This window comes from Lepus europaeus, chromosome 7 (genome assembly GCF_033115175.1).
Source record: "Lepus europaeus isolate LE1 chromosome 7, mLepTim1.pri, whole genome shotgun sequence".
In the NCBI taxonomy this organism is placed as follows: domain Eukaryota; kingdom Metazoa; phylum Chordata; class Mammalia; order Lagomorpha; family Leporidae; genus Lepus; species Lepus europaeus.
The window spans coordinates 50739978-50758496 of NC_084833.1; the positions used below are offsets into that span (position 1 = coordinate 50739978).

Sequence of the window (18519 nt, forward strand, 5' to 3'; positions counted from 1 at the left end):
CCCTGTACCTACGTGGGAGACCCAGAGGAGGCTCCTGGCTCCTGGCTTCAGAATGGCTCAGCTCTGGCCATTGCAGCCATTTGGAGAGTGAACCAGCGGAAGGAAGACCTCTCTCTCTGTCTCTACCTCACTCTGTAACTCTTTCAAATGAATCTTAAAAAAAAAAAAAAATGAATACAGAGAGAAGGAATGAACTTAAGTACACATCTTGGACTGATCTCAAGGGGATTATGCTAAATTTAAAAAGTCGTAAAAGATTTCATTGTATTTATAAATCACTGGGATGACAAAATTAGAGAACAAAAATGCCATCTGTTATGGAGGGAGACATGGAGCTATAGATGAATAGCATGAAGGAATCCTTGTGATAGGATTAGAATGGTAGCTAAGTTTAGGTTATGCTAATTTTTTAAAGATTTATTTATTCATTTAAGAGTCACAGAGAGACATGGAAAGAGAGGTCTTCCAACTACTCCCCAAATGGCTGCAGTAGCCAGTCTGAGCCTGGCCAAAGCAAGTAATCTGGAACTCCATCCTGGTCTTTCATGTGGGTGGCAGTGAACCAAGTAGTTGGGCCATCTTCTGCTGTCTTCTAAGGCACATTAGCAAGAACACTGAATAGGAAGCAGAGTAGTTGGGACTCCAACATTCCAATATTAAAAAGTGGTAGTTTTTTTTTTTTTTAAGATTTTATTTATTTATTTGAGAGGTAGAGTTACAGACAGTGAGAGGGAGAAACAGAAAGGTCTTCCATCCATTGGTTCACTCCCCAATGGCTGCAATGGTTGGACCTGCGCCAGGCCGAAGCCAGGAGCCAGGAGCTTCTTCCCGGCCTTCCACGCAGGTGCAGGGGCCCAAGGACCTGGGCCATCTTCTACTGCTTTCCCAGGCCACAGCAGAGAGCTGGATTGGATGAGGAGCAGCCAAGACTAGAACCGGCGCCCATATGGGATGCTGGCGCCGCAGGTGAAGGATTAACCTACTTTGAAACAGCCAGCGCTGGCCCCAAAAAAAGTGGTAGTTTCTAATCTCCACTATGAGGTGGCACCTTTGGCAGGCAGTTAGGGTTAGAAGAGGTTATGATGTTGGGGCCCCAAGATGGGATCAGTGCCTTTGAAGAAGAGGACTTGGCCGGCGCCGTGGCTTAACAGGCTAATCCTCCACCTTGCGGCGCCGGCACACCGGGTTCTAGTCCCGGTCAGGGCGCCGGATTCTATCCCGGTTGCTCCTCTTCCAGGCCAGCTCTCTGCTATGGCCCGGGAAGGCAGTGGAGGATGCCCAAATCCTTGGGCCCTGCACCCGCATGGGAGACCAGGAGAAGCACCTGGCTCCTGGCTTCAGATCAGCGCGATGCGCCGGCCGCAGTGGCCATTGGAGGGTGAACCAGCGGCAAAAAGGAAGACCTTTCTCTCTTTCTCCCTCTCTCTCACTATCCACTCTGCCTGTCAAGAAAAAAATAAATAAATAAATAAAATAAAATAAAAAAATGAAGAAGAGGACTTGACACCAGAACCCTCTCTTTCCATACAATGAGAAAGCAGGAAGCCCGGATGACAGTCCCCACCAGAACTCAATCTGCTGCACCTTGATCATGGATTTCCTAGCCTCAAGAAGTTTGAGAAATAAATGCTTATTGTTTAAGGGAGAAGAATGCTATCATAGTGTAATCTTTAAAATGTGAGAGGAGGAGCCGGTGCTGTGGTGTAGTAAGGTGAGCCTTCGCCTGTGGCACGAGCATCCCCTATGGGTACCAGTTCAAGTCCTGGCTGCTCCACTTCCAATCCAGCCCTCTGCTGATCACCTGGGAAAGCAGCAGAAGATGGCCCAAGTGCTTGGGCCCCTGTACTCAGGTGGAGAGAGATTTTCCTTTTGTGGTTTCCCACCCCCAAAAGGCTGTAATGGCCAGGGCTGGGCCAGGCTGAAACTAGGAGACAGAACTCCATCTGTGTCTCCCATATGGGTGACAGGGGCCCAAATACTTGCACCATCATTCACTGCCTTCCTAAGCACAATAGCAGGGAGTTGGGTCAGAAGCAGAGTAGCCAGAACTCGAACCAACACTTTGATATGGAATACCACTGTCCCAAAGAGGCAGCTTAATCCCCCTGTGCCACAATGGTAACCCCTGTTATTGGAAGTTTTATAATAGGGGCCAGTGCTGTGGTGTAGTAGGCTAAGCCTCTGCCTGAGGTGCTGGCATCCAGTATAGGCACTGGTTCTAGTCCTGGCTGCTCCTCTTCTCATCCAGCTCTCTGCTTATGGCCTGGGAAAGCAATGGAAAATGGCCCAAGTGCTTGAGCCCCTGCACCTGGGTGGGAGACCCAGAAGAAGCTCCTGGCTCCTAGCTTCAGATCGTCTCAGCTCCAGCTGTTGCAGCCATTTGGAGAGTGAACCAGCAGGTGGAATACCTTTCTGTCTCTCCCTCTCTCTGACTGTAACTCTGCCACTCAAATAATAAATCTTAAAAAAAAAAAATCGGTAGCTTAACCCACTGTGACCCAAAATTAGGGTTTGTTTGTTTGTTTGTATTTTTTGACAGGCAGAGTGGACAGTGAGAGAGAGACAGAGAAAAAGGTCTTCCTTTGCCGTTGGTTCACCCTCCAATGGCTGCCAAGGCCGGTGTGCTGCGGCCAGCGCACCACGCTGATCCGAAGCCAGGAGCCAGGTGCTTTTCCTGGTCTCCCATGGGGTGCAGGGCCCAAGCACTTGGGCCATCCTCCACTGCACTCCCGGGCCACAGCAGAGAGCTGGCCTGGAAGAGGAGCAACCAGGACAGAATCTGGCGCCCTGACCAGGACTAGAACCTGGTGTGCTGGCGCCGCAGGCGGAGGATTAGCCTACTGAGCCACAGCGCCGGCCAAAACTAGGTTTTTATCCTGATTGTGTTGGTGATCACACAAGTCTAAACATGATCAAATTGTCTCGAACTAAGTACACAAGTGGGTGCCAGCAAAACTGGTGAAATAAGGATGGGTTAATATGTCAATTTCCTGGATATCAAATTGCACTGTAATTTTCAAGACGTTACCATTGGGAGAAATATGAGGAGGAGTATATGGGATCTCTGGATTCATGCCCCTTTACGATTATCTCAAAAATGAATGTACAGGGAGAAGGTGTTTAGCCTAGCGTTTAAAACACCAGAGTGCCTGGGTTCAATTGACTCTGCCTCCTGGCTCCAGCTCTTGCTGTGTGCCTCTTGATTTGTTAAAGTTCATGGAAAATGCTTATTATGAAAAGATGTGTTGGGGCCACCGCCTGCAATGCCAGTATCCCGTAAGGGTGCCGGTTCAAGTTCCGGCTGTTCCACTTCCTATCCAGTCTCTGCTATCGCCTGGGAAAGCAGTAGAAGATGTCCCAAGTCCTTGGGCCCCATGCACCCGTGTGGGAGACCCAGAAAAAGCTCCTGGCTCCTGGCTTCAGATTGGCACAGCTCGAGCCTTTGTGGCCTTCTGGGGAATGAACCAGCGGATGAAAGACCTCTCTTTCTCTCTCTCTCTCTCTCATTCTGCCGCTGCTTCTCTGTAACTCTGCCTTTCAAATAAATAAATAAACCTTAAAAAATACACTAAAAGATGTGCTAGGTTTTAAAATTTTGAATGAAAATACACAGGCTCAGAAAGGCACTCTTAAAATGCTGTCACACATGGTTTTTATGGTCTTTATGATGTGTTTTAGGTGTTCATAGGATTTATTTTTTGCTTGATGATACCAAAAAGGAAAACACTCAGAATAACTGGATTCCAGATGCATGAGGTACTATTTGTGTTCAATCCCTAGGAAGGTGAACATGTTAATAAGTGCAGGTTCTGTCAGATCTCTCTGTATGCACAATACGTTGCTAAGCCAAATGTTTTGTTATTAATAACAAATAAAACCTGTTTTGGCGGGAGTTTGGAAGTGGTTTGAGGGAATCTATGGCACCTCAAATGAGCAAAAGCAAAGATGCTGGTGGCTGACTGTAGCTGTAACAATTAGATCTTTACAGATGGCTAGACTCCTTTAAGGCTGCGTTTCCATGTACTTAAAAAAAAAAAAAATTCAATCTACACAAAAGAAGCCATCACTAAATAGCAGAAACGGCACCAGCGTGGCGTGACTGCCTGTTGAAGCAATTCCCGCCCTACTGCTGAGATTCGGATTCAGCTACCAGACACCACGAATTCGCGTGGATCTTGGTATAACCTAGTGGCGCTTATTAAAAGAACTGAAAATACTTTCCCAATAGTAAATAGTTCCCAATAGTAAATAGTACCTCAGTTGGTTTGGGGAGCAATTGGGCTTCCAGCTCCAGGTGCAGAACTGTTCCACACAGACCACGTAGCCTTAGGCAAACGTTCCCCTTGCCTTCCAGAACAAACTTCCCTCGTTTCAGCTCCTAGAAGTAAGTATTTCCACGCAGCGTTTACATGGCATTCGCGCTTAACTCGGCGCCTGGATTGCAAGGAAAACGTAATAAATATCTACTCCCATTCACCTCAGTCGCCTAAGCCAACCATATACCCGAAGGGAGGAAGAAAACAGGGCGCTTGCCGCGCGCAACTGCAGGACGGAGAAGGCGTGTCCTCTCCGACTCGCCGTAGGTGCTAGGTGGCTGCTGCTTCGGTCCCCACCCCACCCCCTTCCACGTCAGCCAAGGACTCGGAGGAGCCGCCGCCGCCGCCGCGGGTTGCAGTCCAAATAGACGGTCCCGCGGTGACCCCAGCCGCTGCCCCTCGGAGCCAGGTAGCGGACCTCGAGCCCCCCAGTCGCGGAGGCTTGGTGAGCCGGGCAGAGTCGGAGGAACTGCCTCTCTGGCTGAGAGATGCGAACGGCAGCTACTAGGCCGCTCGCTCCGGGCCTGGCAAAGGGGAACGGGTCGGGGTGGGGGCTGGGGGCTGGGAAGCTCTGGGCCGGACGCCCATCTCAGCTCGCGTTACCGATCGGGGTCTTCTGCCTCCCAAGACTCCGGGCTCACCCTTTGAGGTGGGGCCTGCTTTGCTGGAGGCGTGGGAGAGGGAAGTGGGTGGGTGAGCTGGGGGTGCAGCGCACCGATTGAGGGACCCCCAGACGCCGTGGGCGTCGCCTTGTGCCCGCGATAAAGCGCTTTAAAGTTTTGGCAGAGTAGTCACATAGCATCTCTTAATTTGAGCAGTTCTGATTGTATATTCTGTTAAAAATAGTGTTTTGTAACGTTGAGGGTGGGCTGGGGGACTGTCACTGTTTTTGACCCTTAATTCTGCTGTACAACATTCTCAAACCCTGGACAGCCAGAGGAATAGGGGAATCGGACGTGCTATACCTTAGTCCGGGGCTGACAAGGGTGGGTGTTTTGTGTTAGAATTTATTTTCATGTGAACACAATATAGAACGGTCCTTCCCATTTAGTACTTGAAAACTCGTAAGCCAAACGCAATGAACTTTAGCAATAAAGAACACAGTAGTTTATTGGTTTGTGAGTTTTTTTTTTTTTTTTTAAACGTGTAATGATGTCCCTGTATTTATTTTTCTAGATTTTCTGGCATCTGTTTATTCTTAAGTCTTCTATCTGGGGTTGATTATTAACTGGAAACCATGACGGCTGCTGAGAACGTGTGCTATACGTTAATTAACGTGCCAATGGATTCAGAACCACCATCTGAAATTAGCTTAAAAAATGATCTAGGTAATGCTTATAGTATTTTGAGAATGAAATGAATATAATGCTCTTTTACATTGCATGGTTCTTTATAATTATGAATGCTTTAGTTTTATCTAAATTCTTTTTTTCTAATGAAAATGTATTGCCTTTTGACTTGCAGTATTGGTTTTTGGAAATAAGACAACATCTCAGTTATGCTTGCTAAAGCTAAAGAAATGCAGTCACTGAGTTATCAGATACTTCTCAGACTTAATTGTGCAGTTCAGTATATTATACTTAAATGTAGTTGATAATTCTTTGGAGATAACAGGTTAAGAATTTGTATTAGAATGTCTTAATTCCTTTCTGCGCTTATCTTCCTATTACTTAGCTTATAAAACCAAAAAATTCAACATTGGAATCAATGTGTTTTTCCCTAAAATGTTAAACTTTTTATTTTTAAAGCATTTTTGCCAAGAAGGAAACAAGAACAATATTCCTTTTTTTTTTTTTTTTTTTTTTTAGTTATTTGAGAAACAAGACAGAGTTCTCACTTTCTGGTTCACTCCCCAGCCAAAGCTGGGACCCTAGAACTCAGTCTGAGTCTCCCATGTCTCCCAGGGTGCCCATTTAGCAGGAAGCTGGAGCTCTGAGCAGAGCTTAAACTCCAATCTAGGCACTCTGGATATGGGATGCAGGTGTCTCAAGAGGCATCCTAACCAAAAACCAAATGCCCAACCCTGTATTTCACTTTAATTTATTTTAAATTATGAGTAATTTTTTAAAAAATGTATTTCATTTCGTTTGAAAGGCAGAGAGAGAGACAGAGATCTTTCATTTCCTGGCTTACTTCCCAAATGCGCACCGCAGCTGGGGCTGGGCCACGCCAAAGCAAGGGGATGGGAACTCAACCCAGGTTCCTACATTGGTAGCAGGATTCAAGTACTTGAATCAGCACTGGCAGCCTCCCAGGGTGTACATTAGCAGGAAACTAGAATTAGAAGCAAAGTCAGGACTCAAACCCAGGCACTCTGTTAAGGGATGCAGTCTCCCAAGCAGCATCTTAACCACTGTACCAAACACCCACCCCGTTTATTTTCCTTTTAAAAGTGTATGTATGCCCTGTCTCCTTTGTGTGATTTTGTCAAGAAAAAAAATTATTTTAGGGGTGGGCATTTGTTGCAGTGGTTGTGATGCTACTTGGAACACTCACATCCCATATCAGAGTGTCTGGTTTTGGAGTCCATTTCTGATTCCAGCTTTTGCTGATACACACTCTGGGAGGCAGCAGATGGCAGCTCAGGTACTTAGATGCTGCCACTCACGTGGGAGACCCGGATTTTCTAGGCTCCTGGCTTTGGTCTGGCCCAGCCCCAGCTGTAAATGGGTACTGGGGGAGTGAAACAAGGAATGGAAGGTCTCCCTCCCTCCCTCCCCCTTCCCCTCCCTCTCTCATATTTATTTGAAAGAGTTACACAGAGAGAGGAAGAAACACAATGCTTGTGCTTCTTTCTTTCAAATAAATGAAAAAATAAATTTTAAATAACAGTTTCTAAAGTAATGATCCTCCCTTAATTGAATTTCTAAAAATAAATATAATTTATGGGCACGCATTGTGGCATAATGGGTTAAGTCACCGCCTACAACACCAGCAACTTATGGATGCTGGTTGGAGTCCCAGCTGCTCCACTTCCTATCCAACTTCCTGCTAATGCACCTGGGAAAGTATGGACACCTGCATCCAGATGGGAGACATGAATGAAGCTCCTGGCTTCTGGCGTTGGCCTGGACTAGCAGTGGTGGTTTCAACCATTTAGGGAGTGAACCAGCAGATAGAAGATATCTCTATCTCTCCTTCTCTCTCTCTCTTTAACCCTGCCTTTCCAATAAATAGAATAAATCTTAAAAATAAAATAAATATAACTTAAGCTGATAGAGTGCAATAAAGAATTAGACTTCAGATATGGATAGTATTTAATGTCGGTTTTTGGTGTGGCAGTTAATGCTCATCTTGTATCAGAATGCCTGGGTTTATGTACTATCCTTGACTCTTGACTCCGACTTCCTGCCAGCGGGCATCCTGGGACATAGAGGCTAGTTACCTGGCTCAAGTAGCTGGGCCCCTGCCACTCACATGGAAGGACTGGATTGAGTTCCAGGCACCCAGCTTTGGCTCGGTAGCCCATGCAACCATTTGAGGAGTGAACCAGCAGATTGGAGCACTCAATCACTTGCTCTTGCTCTCTTTCTGCCTCTTTAATTAATTACTTTCAAAGTGGACAGCATCTTTAGAAGGTAGTTTGCAGAAAAGGGATTTTTATTTAGTATTTTATTTGCCTATTCTCAGTTCTTAATCATCAGTAATGGAATACCTCCTGATTTGAGGTTACTCAATATTAAATTCTGTTGAGTCTTTTATAGAGAGGGGAAAAGAAGCCCTCTTTTTTGCCATTTAAACTGATACTATTAAATACAAAAGCCACATATGAGTTTTTTTTGTTGTTTGTTCATGTGAGATAATTGAATAGAATACAAATCAGTGAATATGCTTTCATCACTGCTTTTTTTTTTTTATAATTTAAAAGTTTTAGGGGCTAGCACTGTGGCGCAGTGCGTTAAAGCCCTGGCCTGAAGCGTGGCATCCCATATGGGCGCCAGTTCTAGTCCCAGCTGCTCCTCTTCCAGTCCAGCTCTCTGCTATGGCCTGGGAAAGCAATAGAAGGTGGCTCAAGTCCTTGGGCACCTGTACCCACATGGGAGACCTGGAAGAAGCTCCTGGCTCCTGGCTTTGGATCGACACAGCTCTGGCTGTTGCAGCCATCTGGGGAGTGAACCAACCAGTGGATGGAAGACCTCTCTCTGTCTCTATCTTTCTCTGTAATTCTATCTTTCAAATAAATAAAATAAATCTTTAAAAACAATTTTAAAAGTTGTAATTAGATCCTAAAAATATGTAAGGCTGTGGCTGGGAAGATAAAGAATAAAACTGATTTTAATTTGAACAAAACCTTGTCTTAATTATAGCTGCATTAATTATCTTCCTCCAGTCAGTAAATAAGTAGTCTCTAATGCATATATTTTTGCCTTTAAGAGTTGAGATGAGAAAAAAAAAGTTTAGAAACTCTTTTCCAAGTTTTTCTCTTTTTAAAAAAAATTTTTTTTAGTTTATTTGAGAAATAGAGAGAAGACAGCTTCCATCCACTGGTTTATACCCCTAAATGCCTGCAACAGTTGGGGCCTGGCTAAAACTGGGAACTAAGAATGCTATCCAGGTCTCAGTGTGGGTGGCAGGAACCCAGTTATTTGAGCCATCACCTCCACCTTGCTCTGCATTGGCAGGAAGCTGGAATTAGAAGTCAGAGCCAGACATCAAACCCAGGCACTCTAACATGGGGTGCAGTCATCTTTATAGTGCTAAACATCTGCCCCATCACATTTTGGTTAAATAGTGAGTGACTGTTTTCTTTACCTTCAGTCACTGGAACTGAGCTCTGAAAACTATACTCCCTGGAGTAGGAAATACACAGTATATTTTGATGAATTCTGAATTGATATTTTAAATTTTCTATATTGGGGGGGGGGCAGCGCTGTGGTGCAGTGGGTTAAAGCGCTGGCCTGAAGCGCTGACATCCCATATGGGCACCGGTTCAAGTCCCGGCTGCTCTACTTTTGATCCAGCTTTCTGTCATGGCCTGGGATAGCAGTGGAAGATGGCCAAGTCCTTGGGCCCTTGCACCCTCGTGGGAGACCTGGAAGAAGCTCCTGGCTCCTGGCTTCGGAACAGCGCAGCTCTGGCCATTGTGGCCATCTAGGGAGTGAACCAGCGGATGGAAGACCTCTCTCTCTTTCTCTGCCTCTCTCTGTAACTCTTTCAAAATAAATAAAATAGATCTTTAAAAAAAATAAATTTTCTATATTTTTGATAGTATTCCTAGAAGAAGGAAGCTCTGGGAATTTGAAGATGTGAAAAGAAACAACATCCTTTTTTCACCTCAATTTGAGTTATTGTAATAAATGGAAATTGGAGTGGGAGTCCTTAAAATATAAATGGTGTAGTTTTTGGTTTTGTTTTTTTTTTTAAGTTTGCAGTTACTTCTAAAATGTTCAAGTTCTATTATAGATGGAGTTCTAAGGTGATACAGCTTTGTGCCTTTTGGACTTTGTGTCCTTTATGTTATCAAACAGGAGAAAAAATAATTCAGAGAGTAGAACGTTGCCTGATCTGTTCTTTTTTTAAGATTTATTTATTTATTTGAAATTCAGAGTTACACAGAGAGAGAAGAAGAGGCAGAGAGAGAGAGAGAGAGAGAGAGAGGTTTTCCATCCGATGGTTCACTCCCCAATTGGCCGCAGTGGAGCAGCTGGGTCTCGAACTGGCCCCTGTAAGGGATTCTGGCATTGCAGGCCAGGGTGTAAACCTGCTGCACCATAGCTCTGGCTCCCAGGTTTATTTTTATAGCTACTGTCATTCATTTCTCTTGATAGTTTATTTTTTCATGTTCATAGAATTAAAAACAAAGTTTACCCCGATTGATACTCACTTCATCTTTTTATATTTATTTTTTAATTTGATACAACACACATTTCACATGTGGTAGGACATAGAAGACTTTGAAGCAAGTAAAGATGCATGAGAAGTTAGTCTGTTTTAAAAATGCTGACATAGGGCAGGTAGTTAGGGTGCTGATTGAAATGCCCACATCTCTTATTGGGGTTTGAGTTCTGGCTCTCTCTGTCTCCTGATTCTCTCTTCCTGTTAATGTGTACCGTGTAAGGCAGCAGGTGATGGCTCAGATACTTGGAACCCTACCTCCCACAGGGGAGACACTGATTGAATTCAACGCTCCCAGCTCTAGCTTGGCCCAGCCCCCACTGCTGTACAAGTTTGGGGAGTGACCCAGTAGATAGAAGATTTCTCTGTGTCTCTGTACCATTCAAATAAATAAATAATATAAATATTGACTCTCATTGGATATATTTAGCAGTAACTTTGTGTTTGCATTCCAGATACCTTAGGATGTCTGTTCTGCAACATGTGAAAATATGGTAGCCATAGTATATAGCCTTTGGAGACCAGAAGCAACTTTGGACTTAGCTAGTGCAATTCTTCTGAAATTGGAATCTTTCCTATGACCCTACCATGTGGTCATGTACAATCTCTGTAAGGATTTTATTTGAGAGGTAGAGTTACAGACAGACAGAGGGAGAGACAGAAAGGTCTTTCTTTCCTTTTTTTTTTTTTTTTTTTTGAGAGGTAGAGTGGACAGTGAGAGAAAGACAGAGAGAAAGGTCTTCCTTTTCCATTGGTTCACCCCCCAATGGCCGCTGTGGCTGGCGCACCGCGCTGATCCAAAGGCAGGAGCCAGGTGCTTCTCCTGGTCTCCCATGGGGTGCAGGGCCCAAGCACTTTGGCCATCCTCCACTGCACTCCCGGGCCATAGCAGAGAGCTGGACTGGAAGAGGAGCAACCAGGACAGAATCCGGCACCCCGACCAGGGCTAGAACCCAGTGTGCCGGCTCCGCAGGTGGAGGATTAGCCTATTGAGCTGCGGTGCCGGCCAAAGATTTATTTTTTTTGTTTGAAAGACAGAGTTACAGAGAGAGTTAGAGACAGAGAGAGAGGTCTTCCATCCGCTGGTTCACTCCCCAAATGGCCGCCAATCCAAAGCCAGGAGCCAGGAGCTTCTTCCGGGTCTCCACGCGGGTGCAGGGGCCTAAGGAGTTAGGCCATCTTCTACTGCTTTCCCAGGCCACAGCAGAGAGCTGGATGGGAAGAGGAACAGCCGGGACTTGAACCAGTGCCCATATGGGATGCCGGTGCTTCAGGCCAGGGCTTTAAACTGCTGCACCACAGCGCCGGCCCCTTAGAAAGGTCTTTCATCTGCTGGTTCACTCTCCAAATGGCCGCAAGGGCCTGAGCCAATCCAGAGACAGGAGCCTGGAGACCCTCTTCTGGGTCTCCCACTCAAGTACAGGGGCACAAGCACTTGGGCCATCTTCTACTGCTTTCCCAAGCCATAGCAGAGAGCTGGATCGGAAGAGGAGCAGCTGAGACTAGAACTGGTGCCATGTGGATTTTGGCACCGCAGGAGAAGGCTTTGCCCACTACACCACAGCACCAGCCCCAAGATAACTTTTTTTTTTTTAAGATTTTTTTTTTTTTTGGTCTGGAAGGTAAAAATTCAGAGAGGAGAGAGAGAGATCTTCCATCCACTGGTTCACTCCCTAAATATCTGCAGTGGCTGGGGCTGTGCCAGGAGCCAGGAGTTTTCCAGGTCTCTCATGTGGGTGCAGGGGCTCAAGCACTTGGGTCATCTTCCGCTGCTTTTCCAGGTGCATTAGCAGGGAGCTGGATTGGAAGTGGAGCAGCCAGACCTCAAACTAATGCCTGTGTGGGATGCTGGCACTGCAGGCAGAGGCTCAACCAACTGCGTCACAGCACCAACCCCCATAAAATACTTTATAGTGCATAATGTTTAGGCTAAGCAAGCAATAAACTTTCATTTTGTCTTAAATGTGTCATCCTTAAATTCTCAACAGTGGCTATAACTAATCTTGAACATTTAAATTTTCTTCCAGTTTCTTTCCTTTTTTTTTAAGATTTTATTTTATTTTATTTGAGAGGTAGAGTTACAGACAGTAAGAGGACAGAAAGGTCTTCCTTCCGTTGGTTCACTCCCCATATGGCTGCATGGCCGGAGCTGTGCCAATCCGAAGCCAGGAGCCAGGTGCTTCTTCCCAGTCTCCCACGTGGGTACAGGGGCCCAAACACTTGGGCTATTTTCTACTGCTTTCCCAGGCCATAGCAGAGAGCTGGACTGGAAATGGAGCAGCCAAGACTAGAACCGGCGCCCATATGGGATGCCAGCACTGCAGGCAGAGGATTAACCTACTGCGCCATGGCGCCGGCCCCTCTTCCAGTTTTAAATTGATATCTTAGGAAAGATTCTAAAACTCCAAACCCTGTAAAATATGATGAGATTTTGGAATTAATCTACTCCTTTAGTTCCTAACCCTTTTTGAGTCTGAGAACTCTCCTCCTAATGTTAAAGAAAAGATTGATGTCTGCCCTCTACCATAATAGTTGTTGTAGCTATTCACAGATGTATTCATGTTTTGAAAAATAGCTCCACATGTGTATAAAACATGGTTAGCTATGTGGTATACCTGTAGATTTATGAACTCTGCATTAACTCAACTGGTTGGGGACCAGAAATCGAATTCATTGCCTTCGTAGTATATGTAAAGAATCTGAGATTCAGAGATAAATGACTTGCACAAAGACATACAACTTGCTTGTTGTGGAGCCAGGTGGAAAAGCTTTGTCACTTGGGTATGTATCTGTATTACCATTGCCAATAATATATCAGGGTATTATGTTTAGTTAATTGTTCTTAAAATTATCTGAGGACTTTTGAAGTAATTGTGTTCGTTTTAAATTTTTCAATCAGAAAAAGGAGATGTGAAGTCAAAGACTGAAGCTTTGAAGAAAGTAATCATTATGATTCTGAATGGTGAGAAGCTTCCTGGACTTCTGATGACCATCATTCGTTTTGTGCTACCTCTTCAGGATCACACCATCAAAAAATTACTTCTGGTATTTTGGGAAATTGTTCCTAAAACAACTCCAGATGGAAGACTTTTACATGAAATGATTCTTGTGTGTGATGCGTATAGAAAGGTAAACCAGCCATAATTATTTCTGAATACTGCTTTGATTTTATCTAATTGTAAAGTTGGTGCAAAGCGCTTTGATTTGAATTTTAAAATTAAAACTTTGATGAGATGTTAGTTGTAGATATTTGAATTTAATTTGTAAAATGGTACTGTACAAAGTTTTTATTGTACTGAAAGTATGTCATTGTAAACACTGAAAGAAAGAGTAAGAAAGGAAGGAGGAAGGTGAGTGGGAGCGTGGACAGGAGGGAAGGAAGGGTGAAAGGTAGCACTATGCTCCTAAATCTTATATGTGAAATATATGAAATTTGTTCACCTTATATAGATTTTTTAAAAATTGTTTAAAAGTTTTTTCCAGATATTTTAATGCATTTTATGTGTTATTAATAATAACAGTGACATATGTAGTACACAGTAAGACATTGATAAGATAGGTGAAAACTGCTTTAATGAACAGGAATCTGATTAAAACTGTTTAATTATCAAGTTTTTTTTGCCTCAGATTTCCTTGTTTTTTCCACTAGAAAGTTTTTCATGTAAAAATTCATCTTTATAAAACACTGAAAGTCATTATTTCATATTTGAATTCTTATATCAGGATCTTCAGCATCCTAATGAATTTATTCGAGGATCTACTCTTCGTTTTCTTTGCAAATTGAAAGAAGCAGAACTGCTAGAACCTTTGATGCCAGCTATCCGTGCTTGTTTGGAGCACCGACACAGCTATGTCAGAAGAAATGCTGTTTTGGCCATCTATACTATCTATAGGTAGATAAAGATATTCCTTTAGCTTAGTTCTTTGAAGAATATTTTCTCTTTTAGACTAGAGGTTCTGAAAGTGGTTGCTTGCAGACTGTATGTAGCTTGTAAATGTGTTTTGTTGGCCAGCACAGTATTTTTTCCTAGTCATTAACTTGTCAGCCTTAAAAAAGATCTGATAACACTGGGCCCTGGTTTTTGCATGAAAGAAGTCTGCTAAAATTTATGACAGTAGCTTTCTTTAAGTAGTTTATATTTCCAGTTTATGACAGTGCCTGTATTATTCCAATCCATTTAATTCATTTATTTGATTAGCTTTTATTATAAGCTTTACATTTTTATTTTAAAATTCTCTTTTTATGGAATATAAGCCTTACCTTTTTACCCTTTAGAGTCTGATGAGAAAAGTTTTTCATTGAGAAGGGCTACAGTTCTCAACTGACTCATATTTTAGAAAGGTGAAGATTTAAGACTTTAAAAACAATTCACAGGGACAAGTATTGGCATAGCAGTTAGCTTGGGACACTTACATCTCATATCAGAGTGCATACGTTTGAATCCCGCTGTACTCCCAATTCCAGCTTCCTGCTAATACACATCCTGGGGAGTGATACGTGATGGCTCAGGTAGAGTCCCTACCCACGTGGGAGACCTGGTTGAGTTCCCAGCTCCCACCTTTGACCTGGCTCACACTGTTACAGGCATTTGGGGAATGAAACAGTGGATGGGGATGTCTGTCTCTCTGCCTGTCTCTGAACTCTGCATATCAAATAAAATAAATAAATAATTTGAAACAATTTACAAAAACAGGCTAGGATACTTGGTTTTTGCAATCACTGATGTCAGTTCATTCTATAAACATCTTTGTACATATTAGTTGATTGAAATTTTTTTATTTTTAAAATTTTTTTAAAGATTTATTTTATTTATTTGAAAGGCAGAGTTACAGAGAGAGAAAGACAGAGAGAGAGGTCTTCCATCCTCTGGTTCACTCCCCAGATGGCTGCAATGTCCTGGACTGGGCCAGGTAGAAGCCAGGAGTAAGGAGCCCCATCCAGTTATCCCATGTGGGTTCAGGGACCCAAGCACTTGGGCCATCCTCCATAGCTATCCCAGGCACATTAGCAGGGAGCTGGATGAGAAGCAGAGCAGCCAGGATATAAGCCAGTGCCCATATGGGATGCCAGCACTACTGGCAGAGGCTTAACCTTCTATGCCACAGCACAGGTCCCTGAGATATAATTTCACAGTTTTCTTACTATTAGATTTAGTCTGTTAAGGAAGGCGGCATTCTAGTTAGTAATGTTGTTCAGTACTTTGAATGTTACCAATCAGATGATAGGGTATAACATGAAAATTATGACATTTATGTATAAGACACTGGAAATTTGAGCAGGAACTGTATGCTTATATTAAGGAACTTTTGTTAGGGATATGATAAATTATGATTATTTTTTAAAATAAAGAATCTTTCCCTTAGAGAAGCATACTGACGTATTTATAGAAGAAATAGTTATCTGAGATTTGCTTCAAAATAGTATAGAAAAAGGGAAAATGGGCAGGGGTATATGTGAAATAAAACTGGCCATGAAATAATTGTCAAGGCTAGATGATATATTTTATTAAGCTGGTAATAATTTTGTGTTATTAGAAATAATTTTAAATTTGCAAAGTAAGAGGTAAGTGATAAGTAAATATGTAGACTAATGTTTATAAATAATGTTCAACTAGTAAAATTCAAAGAACTATATTTTTTTCTCAGATAATGCTAAATGAAGGATCTTTCCTTCATTAAGGTAAGATGGTAGCATTGTATTATAAAGTATACAAAAAATATTAGATAAATTAATAGATGGCATGTTCAATAAATAAGTTTTTTCTGTATTAAACTAGAAAATGTATAATTTGATTGCTTAATTGATGAAGATATAACTAATATTTTGCCTTCCTCCATTTCTAATTGATTTAAAGTTTCAAAAAGCAAAAGAATCAAGTGTTACAAAGTTTGAGTCAGTTTAATTTTGGTATTATCAGAGAGTTACTAAAATAACAAAGTAGCTTTTTATTAAAATATATTATCTTTTTTATTTAAAGAAATTTTGAACATCTTATACCTGATGCTCCTGAACTGATACATGATTTTCTGGTGAATGAGAAGGATGCAAGTTGCAAAAGGAATGCATTTATGATGCTAATTCATGCAGATCAGGTGAAGTACTTTTTATAAAATACCTTCATGATATATTTAAATGAGAATTAGAAAGTAGAAGGTGGCCCAAGTCCTTGGGCCCCTGCACCCACATGGGAGACCCAGAAGAAGCTCCTGGCTCCTGGCTTCTGGCTTCGGATTGATGCAGCTCTGGCCGTTGTGGCCATCTGGGGAGTGAACCAGCAAATGGAAGACCTCTCTGCCTTTCAAATAAATAATAATAAATAAATCTTTAAAAAAAAAGAAAGAAATTACACATAGGTCTCGTTATGTTTTTAGTTTTTAATTTTATTTGTAGTACGTGTGATTTGAGTATTTTGATTTTTTGGTATTTATCTGAAAGGCAGAGTTACAGAGAGGCAGAGAGAGAGAGACGTGTTTCGTCCACTGGTTCACTCCGCAGATGGCCGCAACAGCCGGAGCTGTGACGATCCAAAACCAAGAGCCAAGAACTTCTTCCGTGTCTCCCACATGGCTGCAGGGGCCCAAGGACTTGGGCCATCTTCTACTGCTTTCCCAGGCCATAGCAGAGAGCTGGATCGGAAGTGGAGGAGCCGGGACTTGAACCGGCACCCATATGGAATACCGGCCAGCACTGCAGGTGGCGGCTTTACCTGCTATGCCACAGCACTGGCCCCCATGTATTTTTTTAAATAAATATCAAGGAAGTGTTTTTAGAACAGCTAATTTAAGATTTTTCTTACGGCTTGTTTTGTGGCACTCACTTTGATGCTTTGCCTGTTTTTCCTTATGTTGGTATAGATCTAAAATTGCGTAGTAGAGAAAAATAGTAGTTTTTTATAGAGTCTACCTTTCTACATGTCTGTAGAAATAGAATGGCCTTCTATATATGGATGCTTATCTTCTTTAATTTTTTTAAATTTTGTAAGCTTATGCCAACCTCTACATCCAGCTCTGATGGTGGTTAAAATATATGTGTCTTCTTTTGGAAAGCAATGACTGCACACCTTTGGTGGCATTTGATGTGAACATTTTTGCTTTCTAGTATTATCAAAATATGAGAATATGCAGACTGGAAAATAGGGATTTATTCATTCCTCTGAAATCTGGATACTGTCATTTTGTCTCCAATTTTTTATTATAGTATAATGTACATAAGATTTACTATTTTAACCATTTTCAAGTATACAGTTCAGTATTAATACATTTATTATGTTCATATATTACCACACATTTTCGTAACTTTTTGTATCTTGCAAAACTGAAACTCTATACCCACTAAATAATAATTCCCCATTTTTCTTCCCCCAACCTCTGACAGCCACCATTCTATTTTCTGCCTCTACGATTTTGACTATTTAAGTACTTCATATATGTGGAATGATAGAGTATTTGTCCTTTTTGATAGGCAATATTTCAGTTTAATGTCTTTAAGATTCACCTATATTTTTCCATGTGTCAGAATGTTCTTCCTTCTGAAGGCCAAATAGAATTCTGTTTTAAATATATTCCATATTATTTATTCATCATTGGACACTTGGATTGCTTCTACCATTTACTGTTGTGTGCATTGCTGCTATGAGCATGGGTGCACAAAATATCTCTTTGAGATCTTTTAAATTCTTTTGAATATATATTCAGAAGTGGGTTGCTGGTTCATATGCAGTTCAATTTTTGATTTTTTAAGAAATTACCATACTGTTCCCATAACAGCTATAGCATTTTTGCATTACAGACATTGGTTCCAGTTTTTCTACTTCCTCACCAATACTTGTTTTCTTTCTTTATTTTTTTAATTTTATTTTTATGTACTTGAGAGGCAGGCAGGCAGGCAGAGTTCTCATCTACTGATTTATTCCCCAGATGCCTGCAACAGCAAAAGCTGAGAGCCAGAAAGTCAGTGCCAGGTCTCCCCTGTGAATGGCAGGAATCCAGCCACTTGAGCCATCAACTCTGCCTCTCTTGGTCTACATTAATAGGGAGGTAAAGGCCGGCACCGCCGTAGCTCTCTGCTGTGGCCCAGGAGTGCAGTGGAGGATGGCCCAAGTGCTTGGGCCCTGCACCCACATGGGAGACCAGGAGAAGCACCTGGTTCCTGGCTTCAGATCAGCATGGTGCACTGGCTGTAGCGCGCCAGCACTGGGGGGTGAACCAACGGCAAAGGAAGACCTTCCTCTCTGTTTCTTTCTCTCACTGTCAAAATAAATAAATAAATAAATAAATAAATAACAAAATAGGGAGGTAGAGTCAGGAACCAGAGCCAAGAGTTGTTGAACTCAGTCACTCCAATGCCTTGGTCTTAACCACTAGGCCG

At 42.5% G+C, this 18519-nt stretch overlaps 1 protein-coding gene across 2 annotated transcripts in view; it reads left to right on the top strand.

Moving 5' to 3' along the window:
* The first annotated feature begins 4621 nt into the window (after positions 1–4621).
* The window catches only part of COPB1 (COPI coat complex subunit beta 1), a 53540-nt gene continuing 39642 nt past the window's right edge, over positions 4622–18519 (top strand). Inside the window, exons 1-5 of one of the 2 annotated variants that reach the window (XM_062196458.1) lie at positions 4622–4761; positions 5493–5644; positions 13051–13280; positions 13875–14044; positions 16130–16244. In XM_062196458.1, coding sequence (XP_062052442.1) covers positions 5554–5644; positions 13051–13280; positions 13875–14044; positions 16130–16244 — 606 coding nt within the window. In that variant the 5' untranslated portion in view covers positions 4622–4761; positions 5493–5553. The remainder of the gene's footprint in view (positions 4762–5492; positions 5645–13050; positions 13281–13874; positions 14045–16129; positions 16245–18519) is intronic. The other variant, XM_062196457.1, reaches the window with a different exon arrangement.